We start from the raw sequence: 22,369 nt of genomic DNA, 5'->3' as shown, positions 1-22,369 counted from the left end.
GTCCCCTTTGTACTGTTAACTCTGTTTTGGGGCTGAGACTTTCATGTGGTCCAGGCATGACTGCATCCCCACTCCGTCCCTCCTGCCGTCACCCTCTCCTCGGCTCAGTCCTTCAGCACTTTGGATAGGGTGAGCTGCCTTGTTTCTGTGTCTCGGAACAGACTCTTCCCTCTGAACCATTGATCTCAAATGCCTTCTGGGCGCCACCTGAGGGGTTCCACTGTGTGAACTGTCACGCTTACCCGTGCCTGGCTGAACAACCCCCTCTCTCCAGCCCTCTCCTCAGCACTGCTGGCCGGCTGATGATTATACCAGCTTCATAGTCGTGTGTGCCCACCCCACCCCGGCAGACACACCCTTGCCCATTTTGGTGGTGTTTTAAGAGCTCGTGGTATTTACAGAAACCATCCCTTCTCAGAATATTTGCATAGTTCAGCTTTTATGGTCCATTTTTGCTTTAGCACAGATAACACTCTTTGTAAAGTGTTAAAAGTCAGAAAATGACATTTCTTACCCACGAACGCTACCCCATTCTCCCCTCCTTAGCGGAAGCTCATAAATTCATTCGCCCATCCTGGCCTTGGATTTAAAATAGCTGAGTGTTACAGGATTAGGTCATCTCGAGGCTGGTGTGAGCTCAGAATTACAGTACCCGCCCACCCTAGCCAGGTGTGTGCATTCTTCTCTCACGATGTCTAAAAGCATATGAATACTTTCATGATGAGGCTTATGAAGGCTTTCCCAGGTTTTTAAAACAGCTTTATGGAGGTGTAGTTTACCTACCATAAAATTCAGCTATGTTAAGTATCCAAGTCAATAATTTTTTTTAAGTAAATTCACAGAGTTGTGGAACCATTACCACAACCCCAAAAAGTTTCGTCAGAGCTCGTTACAGTCATTCACTGGACTTCAGAGTTTCATGATGAGATTTGATGCTGGTGTTTCATGAAGTCCACTATTTGGAACTTCTGGTCAGATCACTTGGGACAATAAGAATCTCTAGACCTATAGTGCTAACAGGTGAGTCAGGTGATTCCAAAGTACAGCAGCATTTGAGAACAGCTACCATGAATCTGAGGTTTGCCCTGTTTTTCAGAACACCAGCGTCTAAATCTGTGGACCCCAAAACAGAGATTGCAAGATGACCCATTGGAATGCCAGAAGAAAAGATAAGAGCATGTGTTTGCTCTGTATTTTTGTCTTCAAAATTAAAAGCAAAATTTAAATCTTAACTATTAATAGCATTGAGATCGACCCCGGGAACCCCCCCCCATATGTCAGATGAACATCTGTCGGGTCTAGTCCTTGGGGTGTCCTGTGGAAGGAGTCATAGGAGTCAGAAATCTGCAGTGGTTTATTTTCAGGACACTGAAATGTAGTTTGCAGGTGACAAGTGTCCACATGACCAGTTTAAGGGGTGTCATTGAACTAAATTAACCTCATAAAGAGGTGGCTTTCAAATGTTTCTGCAGGAAGACTCCAGATTATTAGTATAAACCTGAATGAACTGTAAGGAAATATCTAATGCATTTTGAGAAAAAAAAACCACAACGGGCTAAGGAGATAGGATGACTTTTCCTTTGGCTTATTTATTTATTAGTACCTTAAAAAAATTGAGATATAGGGACATCTGGGTATAGTTGGTTAAGCATCCAATTCTTGGTTTTGGCTTGGGTTGTGATCTTGGGGTTGTGAGATCGAGTCCACATTGAGTCCTGCATGGGGCTCTACACTCAGAGCAGAGTCTGCTAAAGTTTCCCTCTCCCTCTGTCCCTCCCTCTCGCATGCCTGTTCTCTCTCAAATAAATAAATCTTTTTTTTTCAAATAAATAAATCTTAAAAATTTAAAAATTGAGATGTAATCCTCAAGGACAGTATTTACCCATTTAAATTGTACAATTCAGTGTTTTTTAGTATATTCTCAACACTGTGCAAACATTGCCACTATCTGATTTCTGAACATTTTAATCACCCCAGAAAGAAACCCTGTATCTCTTAGACTCCCACATCTGCTCCTTATTCTCAGCCCTTCATAACCACCAGTCTACTTTCTGTGTCTGTAGGTTTGTCTGCTTTTTTGGACATTTCATATAAATGGAATCCTACGATGCCTATTTCTTTTTTTAAAGGTTTTATTTACTTATGAGAGACACACAGAGAGAGGCAGAGACACAGGCGGAGGGAGAAGCAGGCTCCATGCGGGGAGCCCAAAGTGGGACTTGATCCTGGGTCTCTAGGGTCATGCCCTGGGCTGAAGGCGGCGCTAAACTGCTGAGCCACCGGGCTGCCCTGTACCTGGTTTATCTCGACAGCTTCACATAGTCTTGAGCTTCTTCCAGGTGGAAACATGCACCTGCGCTTCATTCCCCTTTATGATGGAATGACGCATATGACCATTTGAAGTGTAATTTTGAGTCTATAAATGCTCAGTGTTCCTTACCCTAAATGTATTACTAGCTAACTCTGTGAAAAATGCAGTTTTTCATTTTTATCCTAACATTTCTAGAATTCGTCTTTTGTTTTATAAAGCACAAATATGTTTACAAAGTTAAATATACATAGGGAGGATACTCAAGAATTTTCTTTCCCAGGTGTATTATGTGATCAAAATGTTTTGAGACAAGTGTTTTGAGACACTGTATCTATATTTATATCTATATTCCTGGGCCTTACTGCACTTTTTAGCTTTAGGGTAAATATATATATATATCTTAAAGTCTTTATTGGTTTCTGAGAAGCATTTCCAGTTAAGAACCACTGTTAGAATGTCTTTTCAGACTTTCTTTTTTCCACTCATGTCAATGATGACAATCATTTTTAATGGTTTTATTTTTTACTTTTTGAAAGGTTTTATTTGAGAGAGAGAGAGCATGAGCAGGGGGAGGGTCAGAGGAGGAAGCAGGCTCCCCACTGAGCTGGGAGCTCCACTCAGAGGCTCGAACCCAGGACCCTGACTGAGATCATGACCTGAGCCGAAGGCACACACTTCACCTACTGAGCCACCCAGGCACCCCTCAATGGTTTTATAACAGGGCCAGGGCTGGGTAAGGTGGCTGAGCTATGCGCCCAGGGAGCAAAACTTAATGAGATGCAAAAAAAAACAAAAAAAAAAAACAAACCTCCCACAACAACCCAAAATATAGTGATCAAGATAAAATCATATTGTAATGCAATGTTTAACAAAATTCAGTGTAGAACCCCATGATGAACACAGCTGTGAGATTTGAGATCGACAGGATCCAGCTCTGCATTAGCATAGCAGAGTCTCACCAACCTGACCCTAGTCCTGGCCCTAGTTTTTATGGTGTCAGTGGCTTTATACCCTAGTTCTCAGCCTTGACATCACGACACATTGGGCTGGATCATTGTGTGTTGTGTGGGCCACGCTATGGCTTGTAGAGTGTTGAGTAGCATCTTTGCCCTCTACCATCTGGATGACTTTTTTTTTTTTTTTAAGATTTATTTATTCGTGATAGAGACAGAAAGAGAGAGGCAGAGACACAGGAGGAGGGAGAAGCAGGCTCCATGCCGGGAGCCTGATGTGGGACTTGATCCTGGGACTCCAGGATTGCGCCCTGGGCCAAAGGCAGGCATTAAACCACTGAGCCACCCAGGGATCCCCTGGATGACTCTTTTTTTAAAGATTTTATTTATATGTTCATGAGAAAGAGAGAGAGGGGCAGAGACATAGGCAGAGGGAGAAGCAGACTCTCCATGGGGGACCTGATGAGGGACTCGATCCCAGGACCCCAGGGTCACAACCTGAGCCAGAGGCAGACGCTCAACCACTGAGCCACTCAGGCGTCCCCCATCTGGATGTCTCTAGTGGCCCCTTGACAACCAAAAATATCTCTGGACACTGCCTGATGGGGGGCAGAAGTGCCCAAGTTGAGAACCCCGGTGTTATATGGGGTTCAATTTCAAGAAATTGAAATTTGTTGCCTTTGTCATGCTGGAAGATGCCTGTTAAGTAGTGAACACTGTGTTTATTCAGTCACCACACGTTCTGTAACTCAGTTGACTCATTCGGAAGTACTGGCTCTGAGCCCGTCTCTGTGGGGGTGGCCCTTTGAGGTTAATGAGCTATCAGCTTTGAGCTTTATTTGGAGGAGCAAAGCGGGGCTATTGGAACAGGAATTCTTCCCCTTTGACATAAATGTATTTTTACCAGTTGCCACCCATTCACAGTATCCATTCTTATGAACACTCCTGAAGTGGTGATGTCTCGATTGCGTTTAGAAAGAAAATGGGTGTTCGTGGTGAATCAGCATTTCCTTTTTGTATTAATCTTTCGTCTAATTCAGACTGGAGTTCTTGTTGGGAAGTGCCCCTGCCATGGATCGCTAGTGAGAAGTGGAGGCCTCGCGTTCATTGTCACCTGTGTGTCTCGTGTTGGCTGGGATGTGTAGAATGGCCCTGGAGCGTTCTGTGGTGTGAGGTAGCCCCCCAAGGGCCCAAGTCAGGGGCCTGTGTACGTGGAGGCCTTAATTTCTCCTTCCAGCTCCTGACCTCATGCGGAGCTCTCCACAAGAGGACCGGTGGTTTCTCCCCGGGGCAGAAAGAGTTGTAACCTGCCCCTGTGGATCCCACATCTGTTTTTGTTTTCCCCTGGTATTTTTTAAGTAAGGAGAAATGTGCGTAGGTTAAAGGCCTATGTGGAGGAGGCTGCAGATAAACACTGTATGATGTGAAACTCTTCCATATGGGGAATGTGAGGATGTTTGAAGACTGGGCCCACATACGGATGCTGGCGGAGCCCCTGGTAATTACCAGCACCTTCATGGTGGAGGTGGATTGCCATTTGGTGTATGGATGAGCCTCTCCTTCGAGAATGAAAAGACAGTTTCAGAATCCACGATTTGAATTCCTCCTCCCTGGAATGTCTTTGGTTGGAAAGAGGGACAAGTATTAATGTAATAGAGAAATAAATGGGCGTGGAGATGTTACACCCGTGGCCCATGATGTTGGTTGGGGCCCTTCACCCCCATCTCCTCTGATTTGTTGGCAGCTGGCTCCCTGGTCTGGAAGCCAGGTCTTTGTAGAAAATCTGGCCTGCCGTGTTTCTCTCTTTGCATTGCTCTTGACTGGCTTCACCTGGAGGACAAAGCCCCAAGGCTCCATGTCATCCCACATTTGAAATACTAGGGGAAGTGTTTCTGTGGACACGAAATCCAATTGCGTGTACAACCCCGATGTGTGTGTGAGGGACACCCCCCGCTTGTCCTTCAGACCCACTGCTACTAAAACTTGCCGGTCACGGCAATAGCGTTCATCCTCAGAGGTCTGGTTACTCCCCTTAATGTCAAATAATAATTTGCTCCAGGTGCCAAGGAATGTGGGCAAAATGAAGACACGTGGCTGCGGCTAGAACATAAATTACAGAGCTTAGAGAGAACGTTCTGGACTTAGTCTTTCCAGCGGAGAGAACCTTTCTGCAAATCTCCAGTCCTTGTTATAATTTTAGAGTTAAATTCTTTATAATTAAAAGCACTTGGCAAATAATGATTCATTTAAACTGTAGTTCTGATTCATTACTCTAATTACCGTAACCACGCAGTGCCCTTTGGCCTGGAAGTGAAACTCGTGTCCTCTTGACACCAGGGGTTAACAGAGCAGGAAGCCAGAGCAGTATGTGTGCCTGCATGACCAGAATAATTTAGTAATTGTCTAATTACCTGGGGAGTCTAATGCCACTGCTAAAAATAGTATTAAAAAATTAAATGAAAGTCGTATTCTTATTTCGCGTGACCCATCTGTTCTCTGTTTTGGGCAACCATGTGTTCATGGGTATAAAACGCGATTCACTCTGAGGGATTGGATCGGTTCTCTTCTGTTGGATAAAATATGTGTCTAATGGAATGCAGCATCCGGGAAGTCCAGAGACATGTCTAACTTCAGGGACTCAGTTAGCTGTAGGGGAAAGACCATCGCAGGGATTCCTTTGGTCCAAATCTGTGATTTAAAACCTGGGAGGATATGTTGGTCAATTTGATATTTGCTTCTTCCTGGAAAAAAGAAAAAAAATCATGGGGGAGGATGCCCCAGCATCACCATAAGAATACTGAGTTGTTAATTTGTTCACTTGCTCAGCATATATCTGTGCATGCCGGCCACTGCCCTGGGTACTAGGCTTGCAGTGATGAACAACACACAGAGACAAGTCATGTTCTCATGGCTTAACGGGAGAATCCTCAGGTGAACAGGCCTGTTTTTAGACTGAACATGGTATCACACGTTGCAGTGTGGAAGCATGACTTCCGATGGGGCAGACAAGGGGTCACCATGAACTGAGGGGCTCTTGGAGTAGGTAATGTTTGGATTGAGACCTCAGTGAGGAGACAGAGTGAGCCAGCCCTGCTGAGACCTGGGAAATGATGTTCCAGGCAGAGGGCAAGGCCGGTGTGGCCAGAGCAGAGAGAGGAGGAGGGAGCTTGCAGAGGTGAGTGGGCTGATCAGGCCGGCTACATGGACCATGGGAGGGCATCTGAGTTTTACTGCATACCGAGTGTAGGACAGCTCCCGCAACAGAGAATTATCCTCCCCAAGTGTCAGTCATGGCACCTTGAGAAGCCCTGGCTTCATACACCAGCCTCCCTCTGTCAGACGCCCCTGACATCACCCTGAGGAGGACGATTCCCATGTTCAAAGATAGAATTACCCACATTCACTGAATTGTAATGTTTTTCTCTGTTTTGCATTTGGATTTTTTTTTTTTCCAATTGTAAATGATCGGGTCCCTAAAAATTACGTGCCATTTATTGCAGTGTCACTGTAGATGTCTCTAAGAGCTATATTAAAACCCTGGAAAGCAAAGCAACATCTCCACATGGTGGTTCTTCCCCATGTTCTAGACCCTTCTGTGTCTCCGGTCATCTTCCTTGTTCATTTCTCTTTCCTGTTAGCAATCCCAGGACCCACCTGCTCAGAAGGGCCCCACGCTCACCACCAAAGTCCGGCGGACCATGAGCAGCCGTGTGCACGAGGCTGTGAAGGCCATCGCACTCTGCCACAACGTGACTCCCGTGTACGAGTCCAATGGCGTGACCGACCAGGCCGAGGCCGAGAAGCAGTACGAGGACTCCTGCCGCGTGTACCAGGCGTCTAGCCCAGATGAGGTAAATAAGCCCCAGGCAGAGGCGGCGAGGCACACAGAGCCGCCGTGCCCGTTTTCCACGTGCCGGAGGTGGGGTTCCCTAAGGTGGCCACCTGTCAGCGGACCCGAGCCGGGAGGATGCCGTGCTGCTAGGGAAACACCTTTTCAGGTGTGTGCAGGACTCACTTCCCTCTAGAACAAATACTCTTGGGCTTGAGCTATATCCCAAATAAGCAAAGAGAAAGAGATCTTGCTTGTAATTCAGATGGCCAGCACATCAGGGGTGCAAGGTCTCACACCACACCCTCCCTTTCTAAAAAATCCCAGCTTTATTAAGATCTAGTCCACGTACCAGTCACTCATTTAACATACACAGGTCAGTGTTTGTTTCTGGTATATTCTAGTACTCAAGTATATTGTGCAACCGTTGCCACAATCCCTTTGAGAACATCTTCACCACCCTAAAAGGAAGCACTCCGTCCCATATTCTCCTGGGCTCCTGCCCCTCCGCCCGAGCCCATGGCCACCACCGACCTATCCACCATCTCTCTGGATTTGCTTATTCTGGACATTTTATACAAATTGAAATGTACAGTATGTGACATTTGTGTCTGGCTGCTTTCACTTAGCATTGGTATTTGAGATTCATCCATGTGGTGAATCAATCCCTCAGGCCTTTTCATGGATCACTAATATTCCATTGCATGGGTAATACTACATTTTGTTTATCCATTCATCAGTTGGTGGACATTTGGATTGTTCCTTCTTTTTTTTCTTTTGCTGTTTTGGATAATGCTGCTGTGAACATTTATGCACAGGTTTTTGGGTGGACGTACATCTTCATTTCTCTTGCTGTATCTTTAGGAGTGGAATGGCTGGGTCGTATGTTAACTGCATGTTTGAGCTTTTTGAAACCACCACGCTGCTCTCTAAAGTGGCCACATCATTTTGCATCCCCACCGACAACGTGTAAGGGTCCCAGTCTCTCTCCTCCTTTGCCAACACGTGTCCTTGTCAGTCCTTTCTATTCTGGCCATCCTTGTGAATGCAAAGTGGAATCTCCTGTGTGGTTTTAGTTTGGTTTTTCTTTGGTGGTTTATGATGCTGAGCATCTTTTCATGTGCTTATTAGCTATTTGTGTATCTTCTCTCCAGTGTCCTTTGCCACCTTTTAAATATGTGTCTTTTTGTTGTTGAGTTGAAAGAGGTTTTTTAAAATACATTTCAGATCAAAGACTCTTACGGGATCTATGATTTGCAAGTATTTTCTCCTACCACGAAGGCTTTTTACTTTGGTGATGGTGTCCTTTGAAACCCTATAGCGTTTAGTTTTGATCAGGTCCAGTAAGCCACGTGTTTTATCGTTGTTCTTTCTATGCAGGCATATTCTCTTGCTAGAACCAGAAGGACTCATGGATTCCATGTTGAAGAGCAGAGGGTCTCGTAGCATGGTTGCCCTTTCTGGTTTTCTGTAACCAGCCCCTGACTGCCCTCCCTCCCAGGGTATCGGGATGTCCTGTGATGGGAACACCCTCTGCATGAAAATAGGACCTTCTTTGTCTTCCTCACTTGAGTGATTCAGACACAGGGATAGTTCACCAAGCTGGCAACATCCTGGTCTTTTTTCCTTCTCTCTCCTTACCTTCCAGAAAACTTGTATTCTGATTATGAAAGCCATTACTTTTCAGTATAAAACATTTGGACTTCTCAGACAACTCTGAAGAAGAAACTGGGTCAACTCATTCTTGAAAGATGACAATAGGTAACTTTCCTTGAGCATTTGGTGCCCATCTGATCCCATTTGAATACTTTCCGTGTAATGTCTCATTTAATCTTTCTAGCACCTATGAGGCCCTGTTGTGACTCCCATTTTTAGAAAAGTCAAAGACAGGTTAAATATTTAGCCTAAAGTCACATGGATCTTTTTTTTTTTTAACTTTAAATCTTGGAAATAATTTCAGACTTACAACAAAAAAAATTGTAAAATTAGTACAAAGTATTCCCCTTTACTAAAACTTCACTCCTGATTTCTCAAGTGGTAACCTTTTTCTACCTGTGCTTTATCATTCTCTCACCTTGGAAGAGTCAGCTGCAGACCTGATCCTCTCTAACCTTTAAGTATTTTATTTTATTTCTTCCTAAGAAACAAGGACATTTATCAGAATCAGGAAATTCACAGTGATACGGTACTATTACTTGTCTCGTAGGTGTCATCAGTTATCCCACTGACTTAACTTACTTTTTCACCAAAAATTTTCCTCCTCAAATCAGAATCTAACCAGGAACGCACAGTATATTCAGTTGCCATACTTCTAGTCTTTTTTTTTTTTAAGATTTTATTTATTTATTAGAGAGAGAGCATGTGTGCCTATGCACACAAGTTAGAGGGGAGGAGGAGAGGCAGGGGGAGAGGCAGAGGGAGAAGCAGTCTCCCCACTGAGCAGAAAACCTGATGTGGGGCTCGATCCCAGGACCCTGGGGTCATCCCTTGAGCCAAAGGCAGATGCTTTACTGACTGAGCCCCCCAGGTGCCCCTCATATCTCCTGTCTGTTTTAATGTGGAATGGTTCCTCAGCATTCCTCAACTTTCATGGCCTTCACACTTATGAAGAATACAGACCATTATATTGGAGAACGAATCTCAGTTTGGGTCTGATGACATTTTTTTTACGGTGAGGACTCCGCTTATTGCATCTTTGGTGCTGTCCTCAGTGCGTGTTATAAGGAGACACCTCCTGTTGGTGTGTCCTGCTCTTTGAGATGCTAACTTGGGGTCCCTTAGTACAGGTAGTGTCCCCAGGTTTCTTCATGGTAAAGATGCCTTGCTAATTCATCTTATGATGGTAGCCCCCTGACTGACAGGACTAGGGTTCCAACCCAGGGAGGGTGTTGTTTCAACCTAAATTCTTAGTCACTCTACTAAGTTACTTCTTAGAAGCCACAAATAACTGTTTTTTTTTGTTTTGTTTTGTTTTGTTTTGTTTTGTTTTTTAAGATTTTATTTATTTATTGGGACGTCTGGGTGGCTCAGCGGTTGAGCATCTGCCTTCAGCTCAGGGCGTGATCCTGGGGTCCTGGGATCGAGTCCTGCATCGAGTTCCCTGCAAGGAGCCTGCTTCTCCCTCTGCCTGTGTCTCTGTCTCTGTCTCTCTCTCTGTGTCTCTCATGAATAAATAAATAAAATCTAAAAAAAAAAAAAAGATTTTATTTATTTACATATGTATGTATGTATGTTTTTATAGCAAATGGGGTCAGGGGAGGGGCAGAGGGAGAGACTTCCAAGTAGACTCCCAGCTGAGCACAGAGCCCAGTGTGGGACTCGATCTCATGACTTTGAGATCATGACCTGAGCCAAAATCAAGAGATGGATGGATGCTTGACTGACTGAGCCACCCAGGCACTAAGAACTTTTTGACATGCGATCTTCCAATATATTTGCATATATTTTTTGCCTAGAAAAAATAGGAATTTTTAACATAGAGTTTTGTACCTGTATTTTAAACAATATTTCATCATGCCCGTTTAACAAATTTTTTGAGTACTCTTAAAAGACAGCTTTCTTTGCTGTTTATGTTTGTATGCCAGTATATGTAACTGTTCTCCTATTATAGGAAGTTAGGGTATTTCTAATCTTTAGCACAACATTTTTTTTTTATTGGAGTTCAATTTGCCAACATATAGCATAACACCCAGTGCTCATCCCACCAAGTGCCCCCCTCAGTGCCCATCACCCAGTCACCCCAACCCCCTGCCCACCTCCCCTTCCACTACCCCTTGTTCATTTCCCAGAGTTAGGTGTCTCTCATGTTTTGTCACCCTCACTGATATTTTCATTTTCTGTCCTTTCCCTTTATTCCCTTTCATTAATTTTTATATTCCCCAAATGAATGAGAACATATAATGTTTGTCCTTTTCCGATTGACTTATTTCATTCAGCACAATACCCTCCACGTCCCTCCACGTTGAAGCAAATAGTGGGTATTTGTCGTTTCTAATGGCTGAGTAATATTCCATTGTATACATAAACCACATCTTCTTTATCCATTCATCTTTCGATGGACACCGAGGCTCCTTCCACAGTTTGGCTATTGTGCACATTGCTGCTAGAAACATCGGGGTGCAGGTGTCCCGGCGTTTCATTGCATCTGTATCTTTGGGGTAAATCCCCAACAGTGCAATTGCTGGGTTGTAAGGCAGGTCTATTTTTAACTCTTTGAGGAACCTCCACACAGTTTTCCAGAGTGGCTGCACCAGATCACATTCCCACCAACAGTGCAAGAGGGTTCCCTTTTCTCCGCATCCTCTCCAACATTTGTGGTTTCCTGCCTTGTTAATTTTCCCCATTCTCACTGGTGTGAGGTGGTATCTCATTGTGGTTTTGATTTGTATTTCCCCGATAGCAAGTGATGCAGAGCATTTTCTCACGTGTTTGTTGGCCATGTCTATGTCTTCCTCTGTGAGATTTCTCTTCATGTCTTTTGCCCATTTCATGATTGGATTGTTTGTTTCTTTGGTGTTGAGTTTAATAAGTTCTTTATAGATCTTGGAAACTAGCCCTTTATCTGATACGTCATTTGCAAATATCTTCTCCCATTCTGTAGGTTGTCTTTTAGCTTTGTTGACCGTATCCTTTGCTGTGCAAAAGCTTCTTATCTTGATGAAGTCCCAATAGTTCATTTTTCTTTTGTTTCTTTTGCCTTCGTGGATGTATCTTGCAAGAAGTTACTGTGGCTGAGTTCAAAAAGGGTGTTGCCTGTGTTCTCCTCTAGGATTTTGATGGAATCTTGTCTCACATTTAGATCTTTCATCCATTTTGAGTCTATCTTTATGTATGGTGAAAGAGAGTGGTCTAGTTTCATTCTTCTGCATGTGGATGTCCAATTTTCCCAGCACCATCTATTGAAGAGACTTTCTTCCAGTGGATAGTCTTTCCTGCTTTGTCGAATATTAGTTGACCATAAAGTTGAGGGTCCACTTCTGGATTCTCTGTTCTGTTCCATTGATCTATGTGTCTGTTTTTGTGCCAGTACCACACTGTCTTGATGACCACAGCTTTGTAGTACAACCTGAAATCTGGCATTGTGATGCCCCCAGCTATGGTTTTCTTTTTCAGTATTCCCCTGGCTATTCGGGGTCTTTTCTGATTCCACACAAATCTTTTTTTTTTATTTTTTTTTTATTTATTTATGATAGTCATACAGAGAGAGAGAGAGAGGCAGAGACATAGGCAGAGGGAGAAGCAGGCTCCATGCACCAGGAGCCCGACGTGGGATTCGATCCCGGGTCTCCAGGATCGCGCCCTGGGCCAAAGGCAGGCGCTAAACCGCTGCGCCACCCAGGGATCCCTGATTCCACACAAATCTTAAGATGATTTGTTCCAACTCTCTGAAGAAAGTCCATGGTATTTTGATAGGGATTGCATTAAACGTGTATATTGCCCTGGGTAACATTGACATTTTCACAATATTAATTCTTCCAATCCATGAGCATGGAATATTTTTCCATCTCTTTGTATCTTCCTCCATTTCTTTCAGAAGTGTTCTGTAGTTTTTAGGGTATAGATCCTTTACCTCTTTGGTTAGGTTTATTCCTAGGTATCTTATGCTTTTGGGTGCAATTGTAAATGGGATTGACTCCTTATTTTCTCTTTCTTCAGTCTCATTGTTAGCGTATAGAAATGCCACTGATTTCTGGGCATTGATTTTGTACCCTGCCACACTGCTGAATTGCTGTATGAGTTCTAGCAATCTGGGGGTGGAGTCTTTTGGGTTTTCTGTGTACAGTATCATGTCATCTGCGAAGAGGGAGAGTTTGACTTCTTCTTTGCCAATTTGAATGCCTTTAATGTCTTTTTGTTGTCTGATTGCTGAGGCTAGGACTTCCAGTACTATGTTGAATAGCAGTGGTGAGAGTGGACATTCCTGTCTCGTTCCTGATCTTAGGGGAAAGGCTCCCAGTATTTCCTCATTGAGAATGATATTTGCTGTGGGCTTTTCGTAGATGGCTTTTAAGATGCTAGCACAACATTTGTACACATTTCCAGGGAGCATACTTACACCTAGTATTTCTAGAAATGGTGTGAGTGGGTTCATTAATTCAGCAGGCATTTTGGAGTGCCTACGGTATACTGGGCACTGGGGAGTCAGCATTTAACAAGACAGCAGCACCTGTCCCCAGGGTGGCGGCAGGGGCGAGATGGTGGAGGACGTGAGTCTTGGGATCCCAGCTCCACAGTTGGGCGGCCGCTCCTCGCTGCATCTTCACGCATCTGTGACAAGAGGGTTGTTGTGAGCTCCTCAGCAGAGAGTCTGTCCTGTGGGTCCCACGGATGGAATATTTTTAAGGCTTGTGGTATAAATCACCAGATAATTTCCAGAATTATTTTTTTAAGATTGTATTTATTCTTGAGAGACACAGAGAGAGAGAGACAGAGACACACAGGCAGAGGGAGAAGCAGGCTCCTGGTAGGGAGCCCGATGTGGCACTTGAACCCAGGACCCCGGGATCATGACCTGAACCAAAGGCAGATGCTCAACCACTGAGCCACCTAGGCACCTCCAGAATTATTTTTAAAACCCTTTTGCCCTTCCATCAATGGTACAGGGACTTCCAGTTATTTTTGTTGTTCATTTTAAGAAGGAGGGAGGGAGCTTCTCCAGTTGATGAAGTGTTTTAAAGGTCCAGACTCATTGGAGAATATTGGGGAGCCAGAGCTGGGTGGTGGTTTGGGGATACCGCAATGATAGCCTTTCCCAAAGTTCAGAAAGGAAAGAACATTTGGATGTGACTTTCCCTGTCTGGTAGCTTCTTTATCCTTCTCGGGGACACTGGAATGTGGCACCAGGGAGGCGACTCCTTGCAGTCGGCTTGGTGTTTGTGGAATACCTCAACTAGGAGCCCAGTTCATCCGTGACCACTGACGCTTTAATGGAGATTTTTAGGGGTGAAAAATGTTGTAACCCTTGGCCAAATACTGAGATGGGCATAGTGTGCAGAGAAAGGGAGGAGGGGGATGGAGGATGGATATGGATGATTCATCCCATTTATTCGGACTTGTGCTGTAGTCGCCAAAAACTTCAGATTTGTCCTCCTTTCTCCACTGAATTTAGTCTGTTGGATCTCGCTTTGCCATTTGGAAATGGGAGGCAATATTCCTGAGTGGGGGATGTTTGGAAGGGCCAGGTTCTTGGTAGTTGTGCACTGGGAACCGGTCGGTAGCTTAAGGGTGTTCAATAGGATTTGAATTTGTGAGCTCCTAATACTGGCTATTGATTGACTTGCATACGGGAGCTCCCTAATGCCTGTCCCACACTCCCGGTTCCCACTGAACTTGGATATATTTGTTTTAGGGCTGGGCAGAGCTTTTCCATGAGGGTAAATCTTTCACAGAATGTTCTGTGCTTCTCGGCTCTTGTTCATTAATTATACTCGGATTCAGATTTGTCTTGTTCTTCTAAGATTCTGAGTAGTGATTGAAAAAAAAAAGGTATTTTCTTTGGTCTTTGGTGTTTCCACAGAGGTTGATGTTACCGTCTTAGTATCTTTCTTCCCCCCAACAACTTTATTATTGCACAGCTATTTCATGTTTATGGCAGAATGTGTGAAAATAGAGTTAAGAAAAGGAAATAAAAAGCAAACTGTAATCCTGCTACCTAAAGGTGTGACCACTGTTAATATTTTACTGACCTGCCTTCCAAACTATTTCAGGTGTGTACTGCAGAATACGAATCTGCGTGTGCAAATAACGCCATGTGACAGAAAGGAGGCTAGATCTTGGTCCAGTGAAATCTTTGAGAGCTGTGCTGTTTCTAAATCCCTGTAGGATTCCACCTAGACTTGGCTGGGTCGAGAATCCTACCTTTGAAATTCTATATCAATAAAACATTGCTGGTCTAGGCAAGGTCAGTGTCTGGAATACACATAGGAACCAGGATTCGTTTTACTTTAGAGCTGCCGCAATAATTTCTGCCAGTTGGGGAAGGATTTGTTTCGTGTAACAGAAAGCAGGATTTCCTAAATTTCTTTCCTGTGCACATTCTGCTTTGGAAGGCTTGAAGGCTTGAAGTGTCTTTATTCAGCCATTGATTACAGCCTGAGCGGCGCTGGGCCCGGCCTGCCACCCTACAGTAACCCCTGCCCCCCCACCCCCCGGGGGAAATGAGACGGATGCAATCTGGCCAGAGAGAGATGCTCCTAAAGGGCTCAGCCTGCACCACATTCTATCACCTTCTGGATGTTTGGCAGCATTGGGAGTGGGACACAGTGGGAGAGAGGGCAGGGGGCTGGGGGAGCTGGTCCTAATGCCATTTTTATTTTTTATTTATCCCCCCCACGCCATTTTTATTTTTTTATTTTTAAATTACTTTTTGTTTTTTTTTCCCAATGCTGTTTTTAATCTATTTGTTTCTTGGCATGAATAGTCAAGGGAGTGCTCTCCATCGGGCCGGTTGAATCAATCCTAGGGCTCATTTATTTGCCTTTTCCAGGAATTCTTTCCTATCGAGAAAACTTTCCCTTAGGCCTTTAAAATCACAAGGACTAATGTGCTCATCACAGAAGAAAGTAAAATTGTAGATTCAAAAAAAGTTGATAAACATTAATTTTATTCCACTACCTAGAGATTACTGTTTATGTTCTGCTATAGATTGTCCCCAAATTTCTGCATCTATATATAGAAACATAATTGCATGTTTCTGCACTACAGAATCCTACAGTAGCACGAGGATGGAAGGAGCGTGAATCCAGTAACATCCTTTAGCAAGTCTCCTTGGTTGTCCTACTCCTGTAGGATTTCTGTGTGCGTGAGTGTGTGTGTTTGTGTGTAGGCATGCATGTGTGTGCACACCTGTGCCCTGTGAGCATGTATATGTGTGGACTTGTGTGGGTGTGGGGTGTGTGTGACGTGTGTATTATTGAAAGTTTCTTCATGCCTTGGCCATGCCTTGAATGGCTCACTCATTTCAGAGCAATTAATTGCAAGTTCTGGGTCACGTATAGGATGTTCTGCAAGGCTGCCCCAGGCTGCCGGCATAGGGTGAGACTCGTCTCCTTCTTACCCTGAGACCTTCGTTCTTGCCCTCGCTATGTCCCTCCCAGACGTCTTCCTCTGAGACACCCAGTGTTACCAGCATCTGAGGATCCTTGCAGAAATAATTCTTTATGTGTATTAGAATTTTCCTCACCTCTCAGTTATTAACATATCTTTTAAAATTTAAAAGCATAGTTGTAAATTATAGACTCAGTTCTGCACCTTGCTCTCAGTGCTTCAGTACTTGGAGCATCACGGAGTTGTGACTTTAGCAGAGGCCTGAGTTTTCCTAAAACATGGGGGTACTGTGCGTTCCCATAGTCTCTCAGTGGCAGGTCAGGACCCTCCTGTCCACTAACTTTCATGGAAGGTGAGGGCATCACACTGGCCTCCTGACTCCCCAGGTGCAGTTGCCGGCTTTGTTTAACTGCCACATGCTGACTTTTTATTTTATTATGGTTTTTAATTAAAATTTTATTTTATGTTACTATTAACTCCAGTACAGTTAACCTACAGTGTAAAATTAGTTTCTGGTGCATAATATAGTGATTCAGCACTTCCATCCATCGCTTGGTGCTCGTGACAGGTGCCCTCCTTCATCCCTGTTACCTGTTCCCCCATCCCCCTACCTCCCCTCTGGGGACCAGCAGTGTGTTCTCTAAGGTTAAGAGTCTGTTTCTTGGCTTGTTTCTCTCTCTCTCTCTCTTTTTCCCCTTGCTCATTTGTTTTGTTTTTAAAATTCCACACATGAGTGAAATTATTTGTTATTTGTCTTTGTCTGACTGACTTATTTCACTTAGCCTCATACTCTCTAGCTCCATCCATGTCATTGAAAATGGCAAGATTGCATTATTTCTTATGGCTGAGTCATATCCCCTTGTCTATATATATCTACTTATCACCTTTACTTTATCCATTCATCTATCAATGGACACTTGGGCTGCTTCCATAAGTTGGCTATTGTAAATAATGCTGCTATAAACATATTTTGGGGATAAATGCTCAGTAGTGTGATTACTGGATCATAGGGTAGTTCTGTTTTTAACTTTTTAAAAATTTTATCCTATTTTTTTATTTAAATTTTTTTCTTTATTTTTTTATTTTTTATTTTTATTTTTTTTAGATTTTTAAATTTATTTATGATAGAGAGAGAGAGAGGCAGAGTCACAGGCAGAGGGAGAGGCAGGCTCCATGCCGGGCGCCCGACGTGGGACTCGATCCCAGGACTCCAGGATCGCGCCCTGGGCCAAAGGCAGGCGCCAAACCGCTGAGCCACCCAGGGATCCCCAAATTTTTTTCTTTAATTAACATGTAATGAATTACTAGTTTTCAAAGGTAGAATTTAGTGATTCATCAGTTGCATATAATGCCCAGTGCTCATTCCATTAAGTGCCCTCCTTAATGCCCATCACTTAGTTACCTCATCCCTCCACCCACCTCCTCTCCAGCAACCCTTAGTTTGCTTTCTAGGCTTTCTAGAGTTAAGAGTCTCTTATGGTTTATCTCCCTCTTTGTTTTTGTCTTACTTTATGTTTCCTTTCCTTCTTCCCCTATGTTCATCTGTTTTGTTTCCTTTTTTTTTTTTTTTAAAGATTTTATTTATGTGTTCATGAGAGACAGAGAGAGAGAGGCAGAGACACAGGCAGAGGGAGAAGCAGGCTCCATGCAGGGAGCCTGATGTGGGACTCGATCCCGGGACTCCAGGATCATGCCCTAGGCCGAAGTTGGCGCTAAACCGCTGAGCCACCCAGGGATCCCTTGTCTGTTTTGTTTCTTAAATTCCACATATGGGTGAAATCATATGATATTTGTCTTTCTCTGACTGATCTATTTTGCTTAGCATAATATCCTCTAGTTTTTATTTTTATTTTTTTTTTAGTAATCTCTGTGCCCAATGCAGGGCTCAGACTTATGACTCCAAGATCAAGAGTTGCATGCTCTACTGACTGAGCCAGACAGGCACTCTTACTTTTAACTTTTTGAGGAACCTTCACACTGTTTTCCACAGTGGCTGCACCAGTTTGCATTCCCACCAACAGTGCAAGAGAGTTCCTTAGTGGAGTGATTTTAGGCCATCAGGGGGCTGACGGCAGTAAGAAATGGGCATCTGTTGTGCCAGGCACTGTGCTCTGGGCATCCCTTATGACCCAGTTACTATGATCGTGCCCATTTTTCAGATGAAGTGTAGGTTGGCTAAGGGGTATCCCCAAGGCCATGTGGCTAGTTAGACTAAAACCAGGCAGCCCACATCCAGGGGCTGGCCATGTGACTCTGCAGTACTGCTTCTCTGTCCATGGGATGAGGACTTGAACGTACTTTGTCGCTCATGAAGCACTACGGAGGGATCCCCGGGTGGCTCAGCAGTTTGGCGCCTGCCTTCGGCCCAGGGCCTGATCCTGGAGACCTGGGATTGAGTCCACATCGGGCTCCCTGCATGGAGCCTGCTCCCTTTGCCTGTGTCTCTGCCTCTCTCTCTTTCTGTGTGTCTCTCATGAATAAATAAAATCTTAAAAACAAAAACAAAAACGAAGTACTACTGAGTGCTGTGTACCTGTGTGAGGAGCTTAGGGCTGGTACTGGGTGAACATCCAAGTGTCTGGTATTCTTGCCTGTTCTGAGCTAGTAGTCAGGTCTGCCTTCTTGCAGGCTCAGTGAAGTGTGTTTTTTGGTGCTTTCTCTCATTCTCATTTTGGGAAGCTTCCATGCTTGGTGCTAAGAAACCTTCCAGCAGACCCCAGAAGCCTTCCCACAGAGTGTTTTGTCTTCACCACCCATCTCTTTGGGATCTTGTCCTTAGGAAGACCAACAAGGGTACATTTCTCTTCTAGTCTCCAGTGACCTTGAAACAGCCTCCTTACAGATAGCCCGGGAGATAATAAGCAAAGAGCTGTGTGCACAGGTCTCTCTCCATGATGGCCTAGTCTCAGGAGGGCATACCTGTGTCCGTGTCACCATGCTGGGAGATAGAAAAGGATGGCGAAGATACAGCTCACCTAGAAGCAGATTTTACTTTTAGTTCCCCTCCCCTGAATTATAAGAGTAACATAACTTGTTACAGAAAAAGTAAACAGGGGCGCCTGAGTGGCCCAGTCTAAGTGTCTGACTGCAAGCTCAGCCCTTGTGGAACCCATGAGGTTTTTTCTCTCCGGGGCCACGTTCATTTCTCAGGGGTGTGTGCTTCCCCCGAACACCCCTTCGTACCTGTGCTCCAGGCCCCCAGACAATGACTGCATTCAGACACAGAGCAGAGAGAAAGATTTAGGAGGTGGGTGGGCCTTTACCATGGAGCTGCTGAGTCCTCGGCTGGGGGGGGATAGAGAACAGAGGTTGGGAACCTAAGGAGAAAACCCACCCTCAGTGTTCTTTGTTAACCACGGGGGTAAGACTCTTGAAACAAAGTCTTAGTTGCGCAGAAGAGAGAGGGTGCTGTGAGTGTTTTAGGGACACTGTAGGAAACTATCAAGTGAGTCATCCTTGGGTATTAGCTCCTCCATGGCCATAGATGCAAAAATTCTGTTCCGTTTTTCCTTAGGGTTGACCCAGAACGGAGTTAAGGAAATAGTCATTTCTAACTGGCTAAGCTTTTCTAGAGATGACATCATTCTTTTCAAATACTAATTTTCGGCAGACTAAGTGATAGGTTAAATTTCAAGTACTGGGTCAAAGAAACTTGGACCAGGGAGTTGCCTTTTATTCCACCCTCTTGCCCACAGATTTTTTTTTTTTTTATGTCTGTCTGTCTGGGTTTTTTTTTTTTTTTTAAGATTTTATTTATTTATTCATGAGACACACACACAGAGAGGCAAAGACACAGGCAGAGAGAGAAGCAGGCTTCCTGCGGAGAGCCCAGTGTGGGACTTGATCCCAGGACCCCAGATCACGACCTGAGCTGAAGGCAGATGCTCAACCACTGAGCCACCCAGGTGTCCCCTGCCCACCGATTCTTAAGCAAAACTGGCCATGTTTTGTTTGCTCCATGCTGTGTTTAAAAAAAAATAAATTAAAAAAAATATACGTACACACACACACACACATCTGCAACAATATTTTAAAAACCACTTCATGTTATCTAAAAACCAGCTTTTCTTGAGAAAGATCAGATCTGTGGAAATGGTGGGCCCAGTTTCTATGGGGCAGTGGTTAGCTGAGCTGGGTGGCTGCTGCCTCAGTTTACCCCTCCCCGTGGGGCCCGCCCTCCTCCTGTCTGCTCCCTGTCCAGCCCCCAGTGGTGCATTGTTGAATCAATTTCCTAATTAAGTAAAGAATACTTTAAGTCTGTGGATACATTCATAGCCTAGAAAGGCTGGATTAGGGCGGACTGGCCAGCCTTTGTGAGCCGGGGTGTCGATCTCCTTGAATGCCACCAAAGATATCAGATTCATGCGTGCTCTTACGATTACTGCGTATCCTGCTTCTGACAAGAATTCAGGGCTCGTTAGCCTGACCTGGCATCTCTCCCAAGCACACATTCCCCAGTACAAAGGGAAAATTATTAAAACTTGTCACAGGTGGTTTATTGCTGACCCACAAATGATGAAAAAGCCCTTTCATGGATCCTTTTGGCATGAATTCTTCAGATGGGCATTTTAGGGAGGGAGCGCAACAGCCTGTCCTTTTGATTTCCTGACCCAAACCAGAACACACAGGCGGCTCAGGAGCCCAGCTCCCCGCCCTCCATCCCTTCTCAGTTTTCATTTGATTGAGTTAATTTATTTGTTCATTCATTCATTCAACCTTAACGGGGTTTCTTTTTCTGCTGCTGCTCTGACCTCTGGATGTTCTGATACGAAGCCCCAGAGACCCCACTTCTGGCTGTTAAGGATGTTGAGACCCAAGACCCCCCAAATCCTTCCTGGTTGGGTGATACGGAATGATTCTCTTGAACGGAAGCTCGGACACACCAGGACAAGAAGTAGCCTCATTCTATATCATCTTGTTTTGGAAAGAAATGCAGTTTTTTCTCCTGACTCCTGAAATGTTTGTTGCTGCTGCAGTTGAGAAGGGTCAGAAAGCACCCCGGTTCCAAACCAGCCCCTTCTCGGTAGGACCTCAGGGATTTCTGTTGAAAGTAGCTTCAAATTAACACTGACTTAGGTTAACAAGGGCCAGAGATTGGAAGGCGAGAATCGGAGACTCCTAACCCCCGACCCCCACCACGAGGCTCGTGTCCTCATGTCCCCAAGGAGACTTGGGGGGTTTTGCTGAGGAAGTTGGGCCCGGGATGGCAGGCAGCAGGTGGCTGGTTCCCTCACTCCATTGAGAGATTGACTGCAGAACAAAGTGCAGATAGAAGGTGTTTGCCTGCAGGTGTAATTCATCCATCAGCATTTGTCACTGTGTGTCATTTAGACTAACTGTTCCTCTAACACAGTCCCCAGGGTCCCTGGCATGGGGGCTGGGCTGGCCAAGGCTAGAACTGCCTCACAGTCTTGGAAGCCATTTCCAGGTCTGGACTTTCACATTCTTTCTCGAAGTGAAGAGCAGGCTTTGGGGGAATGAATATATTTCCTCGAAGCCCAGCACCACCAACTTTCCACAACAATAAAATAGGTTTTTAAGGGGTGAAGTAAGAGCAGCTTGCAAACAAGAATGGAAAAACCCCTTTCACCACCAGTCATGGTTGAAGGCATCCAGAAAGGGCTTTTTCTTCGTTGCTAAATTGGTGTGTAAAGGATGCAAACTTAAGCCTTTTCAGCTTGTGTGTAGCTGTGTATTTGTAGTACCTTATGTTGGGGTATGTGTCTGCTTAATCACAATTAAAAATAACTGCATGTACATGATAAAAATCTTTCAGTAGCACAGAAGGATGAAAGTAGAAGTATCGCTTGTCACATGTGGCACCCTACGAACACGTTACATACAGATGGGATTGTGTATACCCATCTTCACTTTGTTCACCTTAGACTTTGAGAGATGATTGTTAGCAGGTAAGACAGGCCCTAATGAAAGTCGGAGTCATTGAATTAAGTCAGTAAATGAATGGGTTTCCGCAGACGGATGTAGGCTAATAGCAAAAAAGCCCCCAAACAATCCTTCCTTGGAGGTGGAGGTCAGTGTGACAGTATCTTGCATTCATGTGAATCCTGCTTGACTTGTTGTGACATAATTCAAACAGGGTAGAGCTTCCCATTCTTGAAGACCGACCTCTTGCTAGCGTAAATTCAGTTCGTGTCCGAAATAGTGACCTAGTTAGGTGCCTGAGCATAGCCAACTAAGGATGGATACACACAGTGTTTAGAGCAGGAAGGG

At 44.5% G+C, this 22,369-nt stretch overlaps 1 protein-coding gene across 2 annotated transcripts in view; it reads left to right on the top strand.

Moving 5' to 3' along the window:
• The window catches only part of ATP9A (ATPase phospholipid transporting 9A), a 132,282-nt gene that overhangs the window by 74,702 nt on the left and 35,211 nt on the right, over positions 1–22,369 (top strand). For both annotated transcript variants that reach the window (XM_077873593.1, XM_077873595.1), the window contains exon 14: positions 6,903–7,115. In XM_077873593.1, the coding sequence (XP_077729719.1) occupies positions 6,903–7,115 (213 nt within the window). The remainder of the gene's footprint in view (positions 1–6,902; positions 7,116–22,369) is intronic.

The sequence above is a fragment of the Canis aureus genome, chromosome 26 (assembly GCF_053574225.1).
Source record: "Canis aureus isolate CA01 chromosome 26, VMU_Caureus_v.1.0, whole genome shotgun sequence".
Lineage (NCBI taxonomy): Eukaryota > Metazoa > Chordata > Mammalia > Carnivora > Canidae > Canis > Canis aureus.
This window is presented reverse-complemented; position numbering and strand designations above follow the sequence as displayed.